Genomic DNA, 22478 nt, shown 5'->3' on the forward strand with positions numbered 1-22478 from the left:
AGATCTCCTGTTAGCACAAGCACTTCAGAAATGGGTCGCCGTTTGTGTATTTCTTAATTCCCTTAGGACATTTATATTCCACCCTATACAATATCTTAGTATCTCAGGGTGGAGTTAGGAGAGGCTTAATTCCCGGCTCTTGATTTCTTGGTGTGCAGCGTTCGGGTGTGAAGGGAAAATTTCTCTCACCTTGTGTGTGTGGCGGTCTGTTTTTCTTTTCCCTCTTAGGAACCAAGTCATGAGGAAGAAGCTGATTTTGTTTTTCAAGAGAAGGAATCATGCGAGGAAGCAAAGGGTAGGCGTGCATTTTGCGTGTGTGTGCGCGTGTAACATCTCACGCGCCGCGGGGTGATTCGGGCAGAGCGCAAGCCTGTGCTTCTGTCCAGATGGGGAGAGCGACAAAACTTATTTCCGTCGCCCATGGTGGGCAGAGTGACCCCAGAAGGACCGAGCAGTTCTGGCCGCCATCGCGCAAAAATAGCTTTCTCAGCCTCGGCTTGGGTCTCGTCACTTAGTTCTTTGTGTGTGTGTGTGTGTGTGTGAATCTCCAGGAACAGAAAATCTGCCAGCGTTACGATCAGCTGATGGAAGCGTGGGAGAAAAAGGTGGACCGGATCGAGAACAACCCGCGTCGGAAGGCCAAAGAGAGCAAGACGCGCGAATATTACGAGAAGCAGTTCCCAGAAATCCGGAAACAGAGGGAGCAGCAGGAACGCTTCCAAAGGTCTGTTTAAAAAAAACAACCCTTCCTTGGATTGAACCGAACCTCCGATCCCTTTATTGATTTGTTTGTCCTGCTCAAACGCCCTTGGGAACGCACAGCTTCCTGAGCGGGTGTGTGTGTGTGTGTGTGTCCAGACAGCTCTTCCCCAACTTCCACAGCTGCCCTTGCTGGAGAGCAGGATCTGGGGAGTGGTTGTCAAAGAGGGGAAAAAAATCCCCCACATTTTCCTCAGAATAGCAGGTGGAGCAGAATTCGAACCCTGCCCTTCCCGATCCATGAAATAGAAACACCCTCCCCGTTTGTGGGCTTGAGATTTTGAGGTCACCTGTATGCGCAGCTCTGATGATAACGTTTTGCAGATCCAGGAACGGAGCTTTCTAGGTGGCTGCTCCACCGCTTTCCAGATCCCGTCGCAGTTCCCAACCTTGGGTCCCCCAGCTGTGCTTGGACTACAACTCCCAGAAGCCTTCAACCCCCCCAGCTGTGCTGACTGGCGTTTCTGGGAGTCGCAGTCCGAGAATCCTTGGTTTCCCCAAGGTTGCAAACCACTGTTCTCAAAGACTCTGATTTTTTTATGCCTGCTGAGCTTTGACTGGCTGCTAATTCGGGCTGTGCCGGCGTGTGTGCTTGGACTACAACTCCCAGAATTCCCCAGGCACCCGGCTCTTTGACCCCAACTCCTCCCACAGATCTGCACACCTCTGCTCCTGAACAGGTGCTTTCCACGAAGCGGGACTGTGATCTTAAAAAGAAAAAGTTAATGATGTTTCTACCGCCACGAGTAGTTTAATTTTGGTGCAGCCCCGTAACGTTTTCTTCCTTCTTAAGCTCCGTTTGTTTTTCCGTTTAGCCTTTCTCTCTTCTGATCTCCTTGTGAGCTGCCGAGAGTCCCTGTTATGGGAGAAAGGCAGGCTCTAAATGGAGGCATGGAAAAATATTTGACTCGATGATAAGGATGGAAGCTCTGCCTTGCCGACAGGGTCCTGCCTGGTCTGTAAAATATTCTCCTTTTGTGTCTCGCTCGCAGGGTGGGGCAAAGAGGAGCCGGCCTGTCGGCCACCATCGCTCGGAGCGAACACGAAATCTCAGAAATCATCGACGGCCTTTCCGAGCAGGAGGTGAGAACCGGACTGGAGTAGAGATCCCGGGACCTGTTGCAGGAGGTTTGGCTCAGGTCTGGATAGGATCATGTCGGCGTTTTTTGCCCTTCTTTCTTCCTGCCCCCAAAGCACAAAGCTTCCACTTGAGCCAAGGGTGGGAAACCCTCAGCGTGGGGTGTTTGGCGAGTTAAGGGGAAGAAAAGCGATCCGCCCATGCTCAGAGGGCCTCTTTCCTTTGGTATGATTCACACCAGGTTCCTCTGAGGAAGCAGCAGATTTGAGTCCAGACTCAACTTGGCCCTTCATTAGAAGACACTGTTTTCTGCTCGTTTTTGGCCAAATACCCCACCCTTCCCAATCCAGTGGGCTGCCCGCTGGTTTTCCAGAACCCTTACACTCTCCGGATTTGCGGGTTTTCTAGCCTTATCCTGTAGAGCACGTTTTCCTAATGTACATTTTTAAATAATGCTGGCAAAGCCTTTAAGATTTTTGCAGCGGAGTGTAGCGTTTTATGAAAGGATGCCACCCTCTTGCCCGCCCCAGAAGTTGCGCCAGAGGTGGGGTCGGGAGAGGCGCCGTTGCCAAAAACAATGTGTGATTCCCCGTTTCATTTACACGGAAGAAGTGCTTGTTTCATGAATGCCGAGCCCCCAACACCCGACAGGCCAACCCTTTCTAAAAGGGTTTTTGGCTGATTTTTGGGTGATTCAGGAAGGTGGCGGGAGGGGGGACGACCATTAATCATAAGAAGAGATTGTGTACTTATTAAAAAAATCTGTGCGTCTTTTTTCTCTCTCTCCTCCACCCCCCCTCCGGGTCAGAATAACGAAAAACAGATGAGGCAGCTCTCAGTCATTCCTCCCATGATGTTCGACGCTGAGCAGAGGAGAGTCAAGTTTATCAACATGAACGGGCTGATGGAAGATCCGATGAAGGTGTACAAGGACAGGCAGTTCATGAACGTCTGGACCGATCACGAGAAGGAGATCTTTAAAGAAAAGTAATTCCATTTTGTGTGTGCGTGCATGCGTGCGTGTTTAATTTTATTTATGGCTTTTTAAAATCCCACTCTTCGGCTCGAAAGGCGATTCCCGGCTGTGGAACGGGCGTCCACGACACAAGAGGAAAACAGGACAGGGAGGGCAGAGGAAAACAAAATATCAAACTTTCCGCCAGACAAAGATCTTCCTCTTCCTGTGTGGGATACTTGGGAAGTCGGAAAGGCGATACTGTGTTTTTAACCTTTTCGAGTAATGTGCTTTTGAATTCATTCCCCTCCTCGGTTTTTGATCTGATAGGTTTAACTGAGTATTTTTCTCCAAATCTCTTCCTTCCTTCCTTCCTTCCTTCCTTCCTTCCTTCCTTCCTTCCTTCCTTCCTTCCTTCCTTCCTTCCTTCCTTCCTTCCTTCCTTCCTTCCTTCCTCCTTTGGTAGGCTGCTGTGGATCTCTGTTCTGGGCGGGGGGGGGGAAGCAGGCTTGTCAGTAAAATAATTAGTTAAGTTATGTGACTGAGAAGGGAGAGAGCAGTGTACCTTCTCTCTTGGAAGGCGAACATCCATCCATTCGGTGTTGGTTTGGGAGGTGTTTTCCCCCCATCCCTGTTACTCAGGGCGTAAACTGATTCCCTGATGCATGACCGTTTCCCCAATGTGGACTTCTGGTTTGGGAGCCTTTTGGAAGTCTTGCCCAGTTTTCATGGTGTCTCTTGACCTGCGCGTACTTTGGAAAGTAGGGATGAGACTTTGGGGTTTGCCTCTAACAGGCGCCTCCATCATTAACAGTCTTGCAAGACCCTGAATTGAGTATACAGTAGGACCCCGGGATCCACGAGGGGTCAGGGTCCCCCCCCACGCCGTGGATACCCCAAACTACGAAAGTAGCGAACCCGATACTTTGCAAGGTCTCTGCCTCCCTCTAGTGGCCAGGTCTGGTAAATACACTCTGGAAATACGTATAAATATGTATTTTGGAGGGGGTGGGGGTTTATTTCGTATTTTCAGGCAGTGGAGAAGTGAATCAATGAATACTGATCCCGTGTATTCATTGATTTCATTGACTTTCTAAAAAGTCCATGTGAGTTTCTTTTCTGTTTCTGGTCTTGCGCTCTTGCCTTGATGAAGTGAAGAGAGGGGGGTTGTTGGAAGGGAATTAAGGATTTTTTTTTAATATGGGGGGGGAATCTGAGTCCAGAGGAGACCCATCAGCCGGCTAAATGGACCCTGACAGACGTGACTCAAGATAAGGTAACTTTCTACATTCCTATTTAAATCAGTTTTACTCCAAATCGTGAGATCCTAGGACCTTATTTTTGCCTTAGCTCTACAATCGAACCATGATTCTGGAGACACAAGGTCATGAATTTCAGCTCCATCTTGGGATTTCAGTGCCCATCATCCCCAGACATACTTTGTGGCTTATGGTGCTCTTTTCATGGCCTTGGTTCCCTCTTTTTTTCTGGCCAAAAAAAAGGGGGGGACTAGCAATTCCTGGAAACCTCGGGAAATAATTTCCATTTTTTATGTGTCACCTGCACCCCTCCAGATACCTTTTTTTTTTTGCCCCAAAACTGGAACTGAAACTTCCATCTACTTCTGATTTCTTTTTGCATGGAGAGGGTGGTGTGGGGGTCTTCTGTGTGGCCCCAGAAGGATACCCCCCCAGACAAAACATTGAATGCACACACACCCCGCCTTGCCAAAACTGCCCATCCCAGGTTTATATATCATCTTTTATAACAGCTGGGCACCCATTTAATCTCTTGTAAAGTGCGTGTGGTTTATATACACAGTTGTGAATGAGAAAAGACCGTTTCAAGGGTGTGTGTCTGTTTAAAACTGGAGGGCGGACACAGGCTTGCTTGGCTAAGGGGCAACAGGCGAGGGGTCATCAGCAAGAACGGGGGCCGGCGTTTGGAACCTCATCTTTCTCCGGTGTGTTTTCCTAGGTTTGTCCAGCACCCAAAAAACTTCGGCCTCATTGCTTCTTACTTAGAACGAAAGGTGAGAGGACTCCCTTTATTTTGTTTGCAGGACATTTACATTGTCTTTTTAAGGATCTTAGGTTTGGCTTGAATTCTAGCGCAAAAGAATTTACTTTAAAAAATCACGATTGAAACCAATCTGGTTTGAATCTAGCCCTCTTTCTTGTTTGTGCTGTTGTTGTTGCTGCTGCTGTTGTTTTTGTGGTTTTCAACCAGATCTTCTCCCCTGCAGAATGTGCCGGACTGTGTCTTGTATTACTATCTGACTAAGAAAAACGAAAATTACAAGGCCCTTGTGCGCCGAAACTACGGCAAGAGGCGTGGGAGGAACCAGGTGCGTTGCGTTGAGTGTTGCGAGGCGCTGGGGTTCACCCGACTGAAAAAGGCAAATTTTTAATTATTATCTTTCTTGGGGGAAAAAAAAGGATATTTGATATCTAGATATATAAATCCTGTCTGTTGTTTATGCAAAGTTTTATGGCTCACGGTTGCAATCCATGGGCTCCCCTTCCCCTGTGATTCCTCATACTGAGGACGTGATGGGTTTTCTTTCCGGATAAAAACCCAGAGATGCCTGAGAAATATCCCTGGACTTGCTCTGGCTGTGCTGAGGCTGGTTTGTTTTCAGGTTCTGGATTTGATCCGTTAACCCTCAGGCAACCTGGATGCAACGAGGCATTTGACGACAGTGGTGGCAAACCGCTTCTGGAACCTCTCACCAACCTCATGGGCAGTTCAGGAGTTACGCCCTGCTTACAGCTGCACTAACATTATTATTTTTTTTACAACAGTGTGGTCGTCCATGATGGAGAACGCCGACCCTGCAGGGTTAGCGCTTTATAGATTCTACCCAAAAACATTATATGGAAATTAGATTTCCCATCCTTGAGTCGGTGGTGGTGCCTTGCCTTTCCCCATTTCGTGGCTAGCCGGCAGTCTCGGGGTGAATCCCGGGCTTCCTGTCAGCTCCTAGGGCATCCCCAGACGGCTTAACTTCGCAAGGCGCACTTCTGACACGCTCTCTGTCTCTCGAGGAACTTGGGAAAAGGACAGAGCCTCCATCAAAGAGTGTGGAAAACTTTTTGTGTTATATTTAAACCGCCTAGAGTAGACATGTTCTAGATGGGCGGTATATAAATCTAATAAATATATAAATGAAAGAAAACCATCTGGGAGGATCAGCCTCTTGACCTTTCCAATGTTTTGGGGATAACCCAGCCAAGCAGAGTTACAAAAAGTCCGTTTTGGGGCTGACAGCCCTCAGAATCCCCCCAGCTCAGTTGGGGAAACCTATGAATAGTCATTACGACAAATATATATATATATATTGTAAGTCTTCTGATCTCTGGCCAGTGGTAATAATCGATGGGAAATTGTGACCCAGACCATCTGTTTCCCACCCTTGATCTTCCTGCTGTCGGTTTTTAAATCATATTTTATTGCTTTCTTTTGATGGCCCATTCTTGTCTGCATGTTTGTGAGGTGCTGTTCTACTGGCCCATTTCAATGGCATATTCCTTTTCCTAACTTGCCGTGTGAAAGCTTGGCCCTCCGAAACAGGTCAGGCCAAAGAGAAACTAATACAGTTTGACGGTTGGCATCTCGAGTTGGAAAGGATAATGGAGCCGGGGGAGAGGAAGGCTCGGTCCGTCTGAGAGACCTTGGGGAGTAGATATCCTTTGGCCAGAATTAGATGTTATAGGTAGCTCATCATTGCAAGAAAATCTTTAAGGGCTGATAGCATGTGAGTGTCGCAAGAGCCTCTCCCGCCTCCTGGAGTTTGCAGGGCTGTTTGCTTTTTGCGATCTGTCCTGATGACGTAATCATGGGATTTCTTTGGAGTCTGATTTGCTGGGTGCAAAAGTCGGCCTGAATTGCATCTCTCCAACACCAAGTTCTACTTTTTTCGTGGTTTATGGGTGACATCAGTTTTACCCGGTGTCAGAGGCTCAAAGGAAGCCTCCTGAATTTCGAACTCTGGGGCAAGGCTGGAGAACTGGTGGTCTTCTGCGCATTTGACTACTACAATGACCAGCATCCTTAGCGGTGCTGGTTGGGCGCTGGAGGACCACAATACACCCTCAGCCCTTAGGCAGAGCAACTTAGGAAGAGCGCTGTCCTGTTAGGTTGGGTGCGTCTTCCCCCAGTGTGGCAAAACAAGGGATTCACCGTTGGGTCAGACTTCTGGAAAAACCAGTCAGTGAACTGGTTTTGTGCTGGAAAAACTGTCATTTTGGCCACTGAGCCTGGACATATTGATCTTTTTTTGTGTGTGTGTGGCTCCCTGGACTACTTCCGTGGCCTCGCATGGTGTGGATGGGCTGTTGTGGTCCGGTCTCTTGAGAGGACGGGCCGGGCCCTTTTGCTTGAGAAGGGATCGGCTGGATGACCTCTGGGTTCCTTCCCACTTCATGTGTCTCTAAACCTGGATGCTTCCCACTTGGCCTCGTGCCGTGGGTCAACTAATGGGGAAAAAAAATATAAACACAGTCAGTTCTAAATATTAAAACCTGGTTGAACCTGCTATATAGTAACCCTGGCCCTTAGTTTTGCAGTGGAGCAGAGATGACACTGATTAAAATAAAAAAACAAGAAAAGGGGGGGGGGACGAAAAATCAACATAGACTTGGAAGTGTGAAATCCAGTGGTGAACTTTTTTGCTAGAAGGGGCCCCTCAGATGAATGAGGGCTTGTGATCCTGACGTTTACAGAAGTCTGGTTGGTTTGGTGGATTTTGTCTAGACAGAGCTAACAATTGAGATTTAGCTGTAAATATTTGTAGTTTCATAAGCGGGGGGGGGGAAAAACCCCACAGGTGTCCTGGAGAGATGTAGGAAGAAGATAAAGGCAGGAAAGTCTGAGAGAAAGAAGCCATTCCTCAGCTGTTTTGCCTACAACACCCATTATCCCCACCTGGAAAGGTTAAGACTTGTGGGAGTTGTAGTCCCAAACCCGGTGGAGGGCTGAAAGGGGTGCCAAACCTTTGCCGCTAAATGTCTAAAATCCCTCTGCTCTTTCTGGAGCTCAGAAAGAGAGCAAACGAGTCCAGCTTTTGGACTTGCCACCGGGAATAGAAATCATTTGAAACATGATTTTTCCTTTGGGTAGAGGAAGCAGAGAATGGAGGCTGGATCCTGGCTGGCCCCTGAAACAAGGACCATCCCGGGGGGGAGGGGCTGGCCACTGCGGCCACGGATCCATTCTGCCTCTCCTGAGCAGCGAGGCGGTGTTGATGCAGCCGCTGGCCGGCTCGGAGAAGGCAAAAAAAACCACCAAACCCATCCTGGCTGCGTCTGTGACAGCCGATCAAGCCCCCACTCCTGCTTGGGGTGGATTACCTCCCGTGACCTCGGCCAGATTAGAAACTCTCGCATGTGAGACGACGGACGGGGGCCTGACTCTCTTCTTTGCCAAGGTGGCTTAAGCGGCCGGGATGACACTGCGGGATGGTCCCTTCCCTCTCACCGGCATCCAAATTTGATTAGGTCAGCCGATCTTTTCCTCCTAAGGGGCCTTTCCTCCCTGCCCCCTCTGTCCTCCATCTCTCTCGGTCCCTTCGAGCCCCCCAACCTTTGCCTTATTTTTTTATTAAAAACCCCCAATACCTCCGATCGTAACCTCTGTTTCTCCCCTACCCCGGCTGCGAACGTTCAGAGTTTCTTAGGCACCCGATGAGCATGCAGGTACGTCGATCCGCGGCGCTTCCTCCGACGGCAGGTTTGTGTTTCCAGAACTGTCCTCTTTTATTTTCTTCCCCCTTTCATTTTTTTTTTTTTTTTGAGGGGTGGGGTGGAGGTTCTTCCCTAACTTTGCACAGTCAGTTCACCAGAGGAAGCTGGCTCTGATCTCGTTACTGATATATATATATATATATTTAAATAGGCCAGCAGGGAGGGTGGAGGAGCGTTTAAAATTAGGAGGGGGGAGGGTTTTGGCCGGATCTGTAAGCAGGGTCAGGGAAGGCTGCCTGTCTCCTCCTCAGTTTCATCAAGTAGATTGTGGACTCTGATAGGCATTGGTGGGGGGGGGGGAGAGGAATGACAAACGTCCTTCTTTTTTTACCTTGGCACGCCTGTTATCTTGTTAAAGGAACACCGGGCATAACCGGTTAATGCCAAGGTTCAGCTGTGAACGCTTCGGAGTCCAGCCCTAAGCCCAGTTTCTGTGTTGCTAATTTTTTTTTGAAGAGCGTCCCTTTTAATGTTCAAGCATTGAGTGGTAATGTGGTTTTGTCCTCTCTCGGTATCTTTCCAGTACTTTTATTTTTCTCCCCCAGTGCTTCGACAATTTAGGTATCCGTCTTGAAGCAAAGGCATTTCGGGGGTGGCTGGAAAGGGTGCAATGCTTTCCGTATGTTTAAAAAGGATGTTCTAAACTTCTTTTTCTTCCACGTTGCATCTCCCAAAAGCGTCGTACGATCCAGTCCTGCCGGATTTTAAAGCTTTTCTAATGTTTTGCCTTTCCCCCCCACCTTTTAATCCTTTTATCCATGTCTAGGAAGAGAACCTCTACGGGCTCAAGCCGCCCACGGAAACTCGAGCCACCCAACCAGCCCTGTAAGGTAGATCAGGCTGAGAAAAACCAGGGCGAAGGCTGAAATCTGACCCGTTAAGTCACCACTAGAGTAGGCCCATTGAATCGGTGGCACTGACGGAGGAGCTGACTCGCCAGATCCTCCCTGATTCAGTGGGCCTACGTACTCGTGGTGGCGTGACTTCACAGCTGGGTTTCAGCCATTGTTTTTCTCAGCTTGATCTACCTTATAGGGCTGTTTGGTGGATAAGCGTGGAGAGATCGTGCGCCACGTTGCAGCGGCCACGCTGAGCTCATTGAGAGAGAGATGGAATCATTATGTACCAAATCAATGCTAATATTTATATCCTGGTTAATATTATGTTGACTAGTATTAGTCTGTTCTGTTAATAATGGTCTTATAGCAATAATATAATCTCTGGTAGTAAAATCAAAGTGGGTAGGGCAATATGCCGTGTATGTATACAGCCCTTGGTGGCTTCAGCGGCTCTTCATCATCATCCTAGAACCCCCTTCTTACATATACCACACACTCCCCAGTCCGTCTTGCCTGCGCTCTGCTTTGTGGGGGATTATTTGCCTTGGCCCAAACCTGCCAGATATTCTAAATAAATCAGGCCAACGGAGGGAAGTTTTCTGGGACCTTCCCGCAGGTCAGAAATACAAGCCAGCTCTTTCCTGTCGTTTCCCACTCTCCCCCTCCCCGAGTCCCATTAATCTAAATATTGATGGAGTATTTTCAACTCAAAACTAGCTGACCTCTTGAAGCAGAGAAATCCCCTTGGGGAGATGGTCTTTAAGTTGGAAAGGGTCGTGTTTTTCATTTTTGGATGTGTTTTTTTCTTTCCTTGTTTGTGGGTTTCATTATTTAATTGCCAAACAATGAACTAATTTCATGACGTTTTTTAATCCCCCTCTTTTGCCGAGGAGAATGAGGCTGTATTACGCTCAGCGTATGCTCCCACTCTTTTTTTTTTCTTCCCATCCCAACTACCCAGCGAGGTAGATTCGGACAAGGGAGAAATTGAACAGACCGAGTCTTTTCCTGGTCAATTCCAAGTCTGGGAGGGACTTGAATTTGGGGTGTCTCTGGTGTGTGGTCTCCCCCCTCTTATGGACTCCCATTCCGTGGGGTGTCATCAGAAAGAAACTTTTTGATCCGTGTCCAGAAACGTTATTTCCACCCATGGCTGGTAAATTCTGAGACGGGTGGTGCACACGTTAAAAAAGTCCCCTTTGGCCGGTTAATTGTCTTTTTTTGCTGCTTAATTTCTGCCTCAGTCAAGCCAGGGTTTTTTGAAATTGTGAACATTCGGTCATGGAAGAATTAACGTTCCACGAAGTCTGTGGGTCATTTAAACCCAGTTTGGTTTGTATGTTGGGCCTTCCATCCTAGCCGTGCGCACACTGGATGGGAACATTGTTAAAAGTCTGGTCTACTCTGCTTTCTTGCATTCAATTCTTCTTTCCTTGAAATTCAGGAACCCAAAAATTCATTTAGGAGGAGCCCCTGCTCTTTATATGTCACTTGATCACCTGTGGAGATTAATTATCTCTGTAGGTGACTAGGGAAGGAAACTTTTATAAACAAGAAGATACTGGGGTTTTTGTTTTTTGTTTTTGTTTTATTGTTTTATTTCCAGACCTTTTGGTGAGAAGTGTCAAATTCTTTGTGGCCAGAATCCTATCCTATCCTATGTGGGCATATTTCACGGGACCGTCTGCATTTCCCCCTCCTTTGTATGTTTCAAAACATTGGGTGGCAACCTTTGGGTTTGCCATCTTTGACGGGTCCTGGGGGGTGGGGTTGGGGAAAACGGATCGCCCCCCCCTTCCACGTTTTGCAGCGTGGCAGCTTGCGATTCCGCTCTCCCCTCTGGTCCGTGGCCCCCGTGGCAAACCCAGGGGCGTAATCCAGAGGGCTTCCATTTCAGCAACAGATCACGCGCCCTTCCCAAGAAGAAAAAGCCGAAGAAAAGATCGAGGAGGAGAAGGCGGAGAGGACTGAGAAGAAAGAGGAGGAGAAGAGAGATGAAGAGGAGAAGGACGAAAAAGATGACTCAAAGTGAGTGCCGCTTAAAGAAGCACCCCGGTCCGTCCTCCCCCCCCAGTATTAAATTTAAGGTAGCAGGAAGTGGCGATTCTTCATTTAACTTTAACCGGATCTGACCTTCCCCTGCGGTTCTTTTCTCTTTCTCGGCATCTCCTCTCCAGGGAGAACCTCAAAGAGAAGGACAAAGTGGAAGCTGCCCCCGAGGAGCCCGAGGAGAGGGAGCCGACGGCCGCGCCCAGGGGCCGCAAGACCGCCAACAGCCAAGGTCGGCGGAAGGGCCGGATCACCCGGTCCATGACCAACGAGGCGGCGGCCGCCAACGCAGCAGCGGCGGCAACCGAAGACCCCCCTCCTCCGTTGCCTCCCCCGCCAGAACCCTGTGAGTAGAGCCGAAGGTCGGATCCGGACCGGCCAAAATGTCGGGGGACCCTTTTCTTTCCTCTTTCAGTGGCCGTTACATCCTTCTTAAAATGACATTTGGTTCTGCCAGGACTCCCGGTTCGTAACTGGCCACGGGGCCGACCCTCCCCTTGGATCGAGGGAGGGCGGCGGAGGCATGCGCTCTGGGCCTCAGCCTGTCCTCCCTTGCCGGGTCGCGGCAGGCCTAAGAGTCTGGTCCGAGAGCAGTCTCTCGAACTCCTCGGCTGGATGTAGAAAAGCAAAAACGAAGCAGCAGCAGCCGGGGAGAGAGGGAGCTGTACCCGCCCACCACCCCGTCCGTCCTCCGATCTAAGCCTCTGCATCGAGGTTTGCTTAACCAGCACAACATCCCACGCCAGCCCCCGACCCACCAGAACCTTCTGCTGTGCCCCCTCTGATGTGCGCAGCCATTGTGGCCTTGCCGTCATTCCTCTTGGCTGGCGTCTCCTGGCGCTTTCCAGTACATTAGCCCTATGTTTTGCCGTAACGTGCAGCCTAGAGGTCAGTCGGAAGGCAGAAATGTGCATTCCTCCCCCGTTACAAACGAAAGAAGACATTTTAAAAAGAACTCCCCCCCCCCCCCGGGATCTCGAGCGGGTGCACCTTCCCGACATAGAGGGGAACAGATCTCCTTCCACCTTGCTTCCCCATCCCTTAATTTTTGATGTAATAACAAGTGACCGCCCCCTGCTGTGAGCCGGCACCGTTCCCGAGCGCCCTGAGCGGGCCTGCCTGTAAACAGATTAATAGATTACTCCGAAGCCGCCCGTCTTTGCCTTTTCCGCCATCTGACAGCTTTGCTCTCCTGTTGCTCCCCTCGTTGCAGCTTCGGCCGAGCCGGTGGAGACCTCGCGCTGGACGGAGGAAGAGATGGAAGTGGCAAAAAAAGGTACCCCGCTCTCCCCAAAACCCAGCCCCTTTCCTCGGGCGCTCTTCTCTGCTTTTCCAAGGACGTTAATCGATATATTTTCGGAACTGATTCCGTCCGGAGGAGCTCTGGAAGGCTTTCTTCCGAGGAGGCTCCGAGGCGGAGATCTCGTTCCTTTGCGAGGTGGCTGGCTGCTTGAGTAGGCCCATTGGATCAGGTGGGATTCGGTAGATTCAGCTGCAAATCCCAATGATTCGGCGGGCCGACTTACGACGCCAAGCGACGGGATGTTGCCCGGGATGCGTGTCCGTCTTTCTGGATGACGAGAAACCTGAGAAGCGGCTGTATTTCCATCCGTCTTGGTCCTACCGTTGGGATTCTGCCCTTGCCCAATTCACGTGTATTTTTGCTGTCTTTCTTTGAAGCGAGGCGCTGTTCTGTTGTGTTTCTCTTCCGGTTTGGGGGAAATTATCTCACCGAGCCCTCCAGGATGGCTTTGCAAGCGATTTAGCCACGGCCTGGCCTAGGGTCTTCGTTCTCTCCACTGAATTCTTCCTCCTCTGGGATTAGGGGGTGGCTGACTGGGCGGCTGCTCACGACTCATCCTCCGTTTCTTCCCCAGTGCCCATGACCCTTAATCTTTCTGGCTGTGGAATTCTGGGAGTTGTAGTCTTGAAAACAGATCACTCAGGACCCTCAGGTGTTGTTCCTGGGGTGGCGATGGTGGAATATGTCTTTTTTAAAAAACAGCCATCTGTGGCCAAGCTGGCTGAGGTGCGTGGTGGGCTTTGTAGTCCAGAAGAGTAACTTTCTGGAACTCTAGGCTGAAGACTCAGGCAGTTGTTTTTGTCCTGGTTTTTAAAGAGACACTTTGGGAACCCATTCGTTAGAGAGAGGGGGAGAGAATAAATCGATGGCTCCCACCCTGGCCAAGCATATTCAGCAACTGCCAGTCCCATCATCCCTGGCCAGGGGTGAGGGAGGATGGGCCCAGCGACATCCAGAGGGCCCTGCTTTGCCCAACACCTAATGATCTTGTTGTAAATCGTTAGGCACCCCCCCCCCCAAGCCGGCGTTCCCTTCTGGCTTTCTGCTTCCGTCACAATGAAATATGTGGTTCTTGGGGGGGCTTCTGAGCATGCACAGACCTCTCACGGCGGTCCATGCATGCTTCGAAGCCTCCCGAGAACCATAAACTTCTATTCCTACACGGACCCCCTTTCCCCCTTGCTTGCCGGGAGACCCCTCTCTGAATCCCATCCTTCTCAAAACAGAGACCTGGCAGCAGAAAAAAAAAAACAAGTGACTGGGCCCTAAGAATAATAAATAAAATCTTCAGGCCTTGTTTTTCCCCCCCCACTATTTCCTCCCTATTTTGAAAGAAGTCAATGGAGTTTCTCTGCGTCGCTGCCCTCCCGCCTGGCCCCTGGGATGCTTAATGCCGGCTGCCGGGTCAGGAGGGAGGAGGGGGGGGTCACGTAGGGAGGGCTCGCAGCTTTATGGCCCCGAGAGAATTAGGTTATGTCAACCAGGGAGACAGCATGATCCAGCCGATAAGCTCCTGGCGCTACGAGGTCAGGAGAGCTGAGTGGTGGTTTTTTAAAAAAAATTATTTATTTTATTCTAAGCGCTGACATGGCGTGACCTCGGGGAGGACCGAGCCACTTTTTCCTTCCCTGGCCTCAGCCTCGGAAAAGCGCTTCGCTTTGGTGCCAGACAGCAACGCTGACCAGCATCTAGATATGATGGGAAGTGGATGGGCCTGGAGGGTTTTCCCCAGGGCTAGCAGATTTGGCCGGTCTCAGGGTGGAGTGGGGTGTCTGCAGGTTTCCTGCCCTGTCCCCTCCCCTCCCCCCCGGATGCCCTCCCCCCAAAAAGACCCAGAAATTCAGAGAGCAAAGCCGGAGATGATGAGAAAGTGGCTTCCCCTTAGGAAAAAAAATCTGTATTTTGGAGTTTCGAATGGCGCGGGGAAGAGAGGAATCGTGGAAGATTCTTGGCTCTCGAGGTTTCCGGCTGTGATGCAGAAACTCCCTCCCAAGACAGAGAGAGAGAAAGCAGAGGCTGGATGAGTCACTGCATCATGGGACATGTAGTCCAGCCTGATGGGAAGAAGATGCAACGGGGTTCCCTGGGGTGATTCAAGGCAGGGTCCTGGCTCTGACACCCACCTCTCTTGGGTGGGTGGCTTTGGCGGGGCGGAGAGCCACGTTTTCGCTCTTCCGTGGGCCGTGGCAGGCGCAACGGTGACCAAAACCGCCCCTTCTTAGGGGCCAAGAAAGCCAGAAGGGGCAGATCCCCCCCCCCAGATTTTCCATGAGGCACCCACAGTTCTGAAACCGCAGGCAGCAAGAAGTTACGAGTTTGTGAGTTCCCTGAGCACCTCTAAATCTATCTTGCCCCCCTCCCTCCCTCCCTGCAGGGTTGGTGGAGCACGGGCGCAACTGGGCGGCCATCGCCAAGATGGTGGGCACGAAGAGCGAAGCGCAGTGTAAGAACTTCTACTTCAACTACAAGCGGAGGCACAACCTGGACAGCCTCCTCCAGCAGTACAAGCAGAAGGTGAGGCTCTGGCCGGCCTGGTTCTTGGGGGGGGGAGCGGGCATCAGGACGGGCAGGCCCTTCTGTGACCAGGGAGGTGAGCCGAGGCGACGGGGAGTCCGTGGGCCAGGAGACCGGCCAAGGTCGTAAAGAGAAACACACCCACCCACCCACCCAGAAGGCTTGGCCCCACCAGGACCGTTGTTGTCGAGGGAGGTGCCGGCAGGCAAGAGGCCAAAAGCCGCATTCAGGTCCGGAGTGTGGCTAAGTGAGGACTTTCCGAAGACTCCCCTCGGCTCCCTCCCTGCTCCAGCTCGCCTGGCCCAGAATCCCTTGGGTGGTTCTCAAGAGCGGTCGTTTCAAAACGTTCCAGCTCGAGGAGTGCCTTCACACAAGGATGTTCGCAGGACGCAGGGGCAGCCTTTTGGTTTTCCCCGTTTAAACGTCATGATCTCACCCTGAAGGATTCTGGGCTTCGTAGTTTGGCGGAGGGGGGTTTGCATCCTTTTCCAGATTGCTCTTGCACGCTTCTCCGAACGACGAGCCCCACGATTTCCCCGGGACGGAGCTGTGGTGGCAACGCAGTGGCCTAGCGACGTAGCGCAGGCATAGGGATGACACCCAGTCCGCACCAGCCCGGGGGATAATCCTGGCGCCAGCAGGACCCGCAACTGCACCAGGCATGCAAGGGGCTGGCTAGATGCAGACCAGCCAAGCCTGTTCGAGGGGTCCTCGTGTCCCTCCGGTCGAGGAGCAGGTCTTTTGTAAAGCTAATGGCTCTTGATGCCCCATCCATGATCAACCCCCCCCCAAATATTTTGCTTCACCAGAGTTTGTAAACAGCCCGTGGCTGCTGGGAAAGTCATATTCCATCTGTGCCACCAACTGTCTCTTTTTTCCCTCCCAGTCTTCTCGAAAACCCCGGGAGGAGCGTGAAGTGTCCCAATCCGAAAGCGTGGCTTCCACGGTCTCTGCGCAGGAAGATGAGGACATCGAGGCGTCCAACGAGGAGGAGAACCCGGAAGACAGCGAAGGTGACTCGAGAAGTGGCCGGCGTTTCCCCTCTCCGGACCTGCTCTCTCCTCCAGAAGGGGTTGGACTCCAGCTCCCATGGGAGAGGGGGGGGAAAGAAAAAATGGGAGATGTAGTTCAACTGACCGAAGGCTTGGTTGGGAGGCAGGCAGATCAGAGGCCGTTTTTCTCTGATCATCTTTGGAAATCCGGTTTGTGGTTTTCTTATCTTTGAAGGCCAGCTGAGGGGGCTGAGTTGGCTTGAGTCACACCTCCTTTACACACGCACGCACGCATGCGCGCACACACACACACACACACACACACACACACACACACACGAGTTTCACCTGAGGGGGGACCCAGAGACGGGATTGGATGTAGGATTCTGCGTCCTGTATCAAATTCCATGCCTCTCTGGTTCGTGACTTGCCAAGCTGCTGCCGTGATGTGCAGGCAGAAACAACGGCCTCTTTCTCGGGAAGCCGGCCGTCTGAATTTTGACAGGGCATAGAAAACCAACGCAGGAGGTCAGGGTAGCGGGAGGGAAATCCAGAAAGGCAAATGAGGTTTGGTCGGGCTTTACTTCGGAGAAAGGGCCAGTGAGCAGAGAGAGTTGAAGGGACGATGGCGCAGAGGGGTTGGATGAGGCCCTTGCAGGATTCTTTTGGGGCCTGCGGGATGAAGACCAAGGAGAGAGAATCATGCCCCTCGAAGGAAAAGGGTCTCCCTCTGTCCCCGTTGCAAGGAGAAGCTTACGAAGCAGAACAGAGCGAAACCAAAGGGGGTGTGTTGATGGCGTCTTGAGAGTTTTGTGCAGCCATGAGCTCTGTTGGGATTTTCTTCTACAAGAGGAAGCCGTTTCTAAGCTTGGTTTCCAGTTTAAGCATCCGTGAAGAGTCAAAAGGTCTGTGAGGCAGCAGGTCTCTCTCTCTCTCTCTCTCTCTCTCTCTCTCTCTCTTTCTTTCTGTGTGTCATGTGGCCTGCAGTGGTAATTGCCCGGCATCCAGTTAATGCCCTTTAATTACCTTTCGGGCGCTTAATACGCAGGGCTTAATGTCTTTCCAGGTGTCGAAAATAGCTCGGATACCGAGAGTGCCCCCTCTCCGTCCTCAGCGGAGGCTGCCAAGGCCCCGGAAGATGGCCCTCCTGCCGACGGCGTGGCCCGGGTAACTGGCGAGGCCGTGGCGGAGGAGGAGGAGGAGGAGGCGGAAGGATCTGGCATGAAACCCGGCCCGGGGGCATCTCCTTCTGCCACCGCCGCGGGCGCTCAGGACGGAAAGCCGGACAAAAAAGAGGGACCCCACTTGGAGGTGAAGGAGGAGGCGGCCACCGAGGCGGAGGAACCGATGGAGGTGGAGAGCGGGGCCTCGCCGTCCGACGCCAAGCCCGAGCCGGACCTTGCCGCGCACACCAAAACGGAGCCCGCCGAGCCGGAGCCCCCGCTTCCCGAAGAGGTCCAAGTGAAGACGGAAAAGGACGCCAAAGAGCCGGAAGAGGAGATGCCTGAGGAGAAGCCGGCGCCCGAGCGGATGGACTTCAGCCTGTCTCAGTCAGCAGCCGCCACGGAGAGGTCGGACCCCAACTCGGATAACGATTCCAGCGCTACCTGTAGTGCCGACGAGGATGTGGAGGGGGAGCCGGAAAGGCAAAGGTGAGGCCTTGTTGGTCCGCGCAAGGATTGCCTCGCCGGTTGCGTCTCGGTTGCGCCCGTCGTCGGCCTTTTCCAGCGGTTGCAGGAGCCCGAGGCGGAGGACGAAGAAATGCCTCCCGTGGGTCGCTCCAAGAGAGCAGACGCCGTAAAAGAGCAGGCTGACGAACACCCCCCCCCCCCTCCGGTTGTCACTCTGGGGATTCAGTGGGTCTACTCTTGAGGGACTGCTGATCGCATTCAGGCCATGGTGGTTAAAAAAACAAACAAACCCAAGTGGAAGCTAAAAATGCAGGGTTTTGATGTTAACGCTACATTAAACATAGAATCATCGTAAAAACGATGGGGAAAATGGTTGCAATCAAAAAGTGCAGTGTTCGTTCAGGTTCCGGTTCACTCAACCTCGCTGCCTCGCCAAGGCAGTCGTCGTTTGCCAGAGGCCTCCTTAGGAGAAGAAAGATTTTTGCCCCCAGGCAAAAGCTCAGCAGGATAGGGCCAGCCCAGCCTCTTGTGGCAGGGAGTTCCACAGCCTGGGAGGGACCACTGAGCTCTTTCCTGGACTGTGTAACTTCAAAAATACCATTTCCCCCCACAAAATTGGGAGTAGGATTATGGCTATTTACAGATTTAGGGTTTCCTTTTTCCCCCCATTTTTTTTGACACTTCCAGCACTCCACACGGCTCCTAGACAGTGCCCAAATCCAAAAAATGGGTCCTTCCAGGTGACCCACCTAGAGAGCTCTCAAATTTTTGGGGTGTGGGGAGGCTTTGATGACAGGCGAGATTCCCCCGCTGGAGTTACAAAACAGTTTGGTCATCTTGCGTTTCCCCAGGGAACGAAAGGGCCCATTTTTCACAACCGTTCTGGGGGAAGGATTTCGTCACGCTCCTCCCTCTCCCAGCCCCCTACCTCCGTGTAGGTTCAATGCACGCTTGTGGGCAGCCGTCTTGTGTAGCCCAAGAAACGGGCGCTGCTGAATGCCATCTGCCGCGGGTGTGACTTTTTTGTTTTTGTTTTTTGGATGATGGCTTTGTGACCCTCCGGACTCCCCCGTGCGATGGAAAATTTCCTGTGCCAGCTTGGAAGCCCTCCAGGCAGCCAGCCGCCTTTGAATCGCGCTTGCCCTGGAGCGGGTGTTAAATGTCAGAGCGATCGGGTTCCTGGGCTCCTTTATTTTTAATTTTTTAAAAGAGGGGGTCTTCCAGAGAACTCCCTCCTCGCACTCGGCGGACGAGAGCGGGCCTGGCCACAATCGTTTCGGTCGCACCTTTCCCCTCCAGCCGGCCGAGTCAGGCTCCCCGGAGAGGAAAATCTCTTCCCTGCCTTCTCTCCACAACAGCCCTGCGAGGCTGGGCTGGGCGGCTCAAGGCCACCGCAGGGAGCTTCGAGGCCCAGATTTGAACCTGGCCCTCTGGAGCCCCCACCCGGCACCTTTGACTGCTCCCCCTCCAGTTTCCGCACAAAACACTCTTCCTTCTCCTCCCGAGTCAAAGCTCTTCCTTCGGAGCGACGTTGAGAATCGTAAATGTATAGGAGCAGTTTGCCTGCCAGCGGGCTTTCCATAGCGCTGTGAGAGGTCACTACGATTCCATAGCTAAACCCTCCCCCAATATGCTGCGTTACTTGCCAAGGGGCTGTTTCTCATGCTGTCTGCGGCAGCCGCCGCTTCCTCACAACAGCCCTTCGAGGCGGCGCTCCCTGGTTTCGACTTCCTCCGTCCTACGGCCCTGCAGTCAAATGAAGAGGGATGCGGGTTCTGACGGGACAAAGCCCCTTTGGGGCAGGGCTTTGGGGAGCCCCATCGGAAGGGGGTTTGCCATGGGCTGGATGGCAACCCCATACCAGGATGGATTGGGTCCCCCCCCCCCCGGCGTGGAGAGTCCCTTCCTCCCCGTTGCCTCTTTCTTGGCCAATTTTGCCTCCAAAGGGGCTTGGGCTAAACACAATTTCGTTTCCCTTCCCCTTTTAAAAATCGGCATCGTCTACTCTCTTGCCTTGGCAAATCCTGTCCACCTCGCCACACGCCTGCCACGGAGGAAATCTCTCCCTGCGTTGCAGAACAGATCATTTGGCTATTAATGAAATGAAATTAGATAGATAGATAGATAGATAGATAGATAGATAGATAGATAGATAGATAGATAGATAGATAGATAGATAGATAGATAGATGTGTTTATGTCACCTTTCTCTCTCTCCCCCCCCCCGCCTTTTCAGTTCCTAAAATGTGTTTTCCTTCCAGGATGTTCACGATGGACTCCAAGCCTTCCCTCTTGAACCCAACGGGGCCGTTGATGGTGTCGTCCGCCACCAAGCAAGGGCTGATGGACCTGCAGCAGCTCCAGCACCGGGCGGCGGTCATTCCCCCCATGGTAGGTTATGGGCAACCTCTCCCCCCCCCCGCCTTTGGAAAGGGAGCTCACGGGCTCAGCCTAAAGCGCAAAGAAAACCGGGCCAGACAGATGTGCCGGGCCTGGTTTTCCAGAAGCTGCAGCTGGCCTGGCTGAGGAGGAGGCCTCATGGGAGTTGTAGTCCAAGGAATCTGAAGACATCAAGGTTCTGTGGGGCTAAATTTGGAGATTGTCTCGGTGGGACGTCTGGAGAGCGGAGGTGGCCGCTCCCGCGAAGGGCTTGGGAAAAGCAACCAAGCAAGGGCCCCAGAGAGTATTTTGTGGCGGGGAGTTCCACCGCCCTCGAGAAAGACCCTTTCTCCTGTCTGCACACCACGTGCCTCCAGGGGTGGTGGAACTGAGACAAGGGCCTGCCCTTCACCCAAGCTTTGGCCAAGTCTCGCTTCCTCTTGATCCTCTCGCCTCGCCTCACAACCCCCTTGCGAGGTAGGGCGAGATGGGCGGAAAGAGAAAGCAGCCAGCTTTGGTGCATCAGAGGGTGCAGGTCCTGTCGCCAGCAGCCTCAGAGGCCTCAATCGCTCTGGATTGTGGCAAAAAATCCTGTTTTTAAAAATATTTTAATTCATTTTTAAGATGACCACTGCAGGGTCCCCCCAGCTGGCATGTGAACTAGGAAGAGTTCTAGCTCTTCTCTGCCCTCTGCCCTCCCTCGCCCAGCAGGTCCCCTCCTCTTCGCTGGGAGGAGGTGTTTTCCAGGGGCAGGGAGCCGAGCTCTCTCCCCCCCCCCGGAACCCCTTCAGGGTTAGGGTTCAGGAGGAGCGTTTCGACCGGGCAACCGAGGTGCCAGGGGCCGGATTTTTCCTCGGGCTCCTCTCCCTCTTCCTCCCGCAGGTCTCCTCCTCCTCCTCCTCCTCCCCGCAAGGCCTGCCCCCGGGGATCGCCATGAGCGGCTACACCCTCTTCCAGCAGCACATCAAGGCCATGCACAAGTCCGCCCTGCTGGAGCCCGGCCAGCGCCAGGAGCCGGCGGAGCTGGACGGCCGGCCCTCGGCCAGCCCCTGTGCCCCCTCCAAGAGCCCGAGCGTCGAGTGGGACGGTAGGTGGACGCTTCTGCAGTTTACGAGAAGCTCCGAAGTTTTTATTATTATTATTTTGAGAAAAATACCTTCAGCTTCACGGGGCCCACTGCTGCTGCTTAACTTCCGAAACCTCCTTTCTCGTAGGGAAGCCAGTTGCCTACATGCCTTACGCCGAAGTGAAGCGCGCCATGGAGCAGGAGGCCCAGATGCAGAACGCGGTGGCCAGGTCATCATCGCCGTACCGCCTGTCCCCGAGGGAGGTCAGCAAAGCTTCCCCCCAGCCGGACGTCAACGCCGCCCGCTACAGCGTCCCACCCGGTAGGTAATTCATTCCAGTTTGCCGGCTTTCTTCTCAACTTAAACATATTAGGGGCCGATTTCAGGAAACGCACATCCTTCTTCGGACCTCGAGTCGCCATAAGCAAAAGTGAGGTGTAGGAGTTTAGCGCGTTGGCCGAGGGCTCAGGAAGACCTGGGTTCAGATCCTCCCTCGGCCATGGGACTCCTTGACCTTGGGCCAGGGAACTGCTGTCCACCTGAGCTATCTTGCAGGGTAAAAACAGGAAGGAGAAAAGGCGTATGCTACCTCGGGCTAATTAAAGGAACCGGCGGGATGGTAAAAATGTAACTGGACAAATAAAGAATAAAAAATAAATGTTGAATGGCAGAGGTTGAAGCTCAGACTTGTAGGATATCCCTCTAAAATAGAAAACAAAGAGGGTTTAGCACTTAAGAATGTTACATTAGGACTTGAGTGTTCTGTATTCGAATCCTCACTAAACCATGAAAACTCACTGGGTGATCATTGGTTAGTGTCTTAGCCTCTCCTACCTCGCAAGGTTGTTAACGGGGGTAAAAGTTAGAGGCGAACAAGCCACATGGGCTACCTTAAGCTCGTTGAAGAGGAGAGTCAGTATCCATAAATAAGAAATAATCTGTTAAACTGAAGTGGCCGTAACCTTACATTTTCTTGAGAGGACACTCTTCCAGTCCAGGGCGATTTTTATTTCATGTCTAGTCTCAGATCGAACTAGATTTACGCGTAGTTGTTAGGTGTTGTCTGGCAGCCGGACAAATGAAAATGATCTTCAGAATATGCTCAGCTCGTGCAGGCAGAAAGCTGTGCTTCCTTTATGGCGCCAAACCATCTCATGTTAGGCCCTCCT

At 52.1% G+C, this 22478-nt stretch overlaps 1 protein-coding gene across 6 annotated transcripts in view; it reads left to right on the plus strand.

Moving 5' to 3' along the window:
• NCOR1 (nuclear receptor corepressor 1) overlaps nucleotides 1–22478 on the plus strand; it is a 64210-nt gene that overhangs the window by 20863 nt on the left and 20869 nt on the right. For 3 of the 6 annotated variants that reach the window (XM_078379160.1, XM_072978633.2, XM_078379163.1), the window contains exons 9-23: nucleotides 229–295; nucleotides 552–724; nucleotides 1752–1842; nucleotides 2646–2824; nucleotides 4770–4824; nucleotides 5038–5190; nucleotides 11273–11403; nucleotides 11553–11770; nucleotides 12638–12700; nucleotides 15102–15241; nucleotides 16128–16254; nucleotides 17300–17885; nucleotides 20125–20254; nucleotides 21125–21329; nucleotides 21457–21630. In XM_078379160.1, the coding sequence (XP_078235286.1) occupies nucleotides 229–295; nucleotides 552–724; nucleotides 1752–1842; nucleotides 2646–2824; nucleotides 4770–4824; nucleotides 5038–5190; nucleotides 11273–11403; nucleotides 11553–11770; nucleotides 12638–12700; nucleotides 15102–15241; nucleotides 16128–16254; nucleotides 17300–17885; nucleotides 20125–20254; nucleotides 21125–21329; nucleotides 21457–21630 (2492 nt within the window). Of the gene's footprint in view, nucleotides 1–228; nucleotides 296–551; nucleotides 725–1751; nucleotides 1843–2645; nucleotides 2825–4769; nucleotides 4825–5037; nucleotides 5191–11272; nucleotides 11404–11552; nucleotides 11771–12637; nucleotides 12701–15101; nucleotides 15242–16127; nucleotides 16255–17299; nucleotides 17886–20124; nucleotides 20257–21124; nucleotides 21330–21456; nucleotides 21631–22478 lie in introns of all 6 variants that reach the window. The other 3 variants (XM_078379161.1, XM_072978634.2, XM_078379162.1) reach the window with 2 other exon arrangements.

The sequence above is a fragment of the Pogona vitticeps genome, chromosome 7 (genome assembly GCF_051106095.1).
Source record: "Pogona vitticeps strain Pit_001003342236 chromosome 7, PviZW2.1, whole genome shotgun sequence".
NCBI lineage: Eukaryota > Metazoa > Chordata > Lepidosauria > Squamata > Agamidae > Pogona > Pogona vitticeps.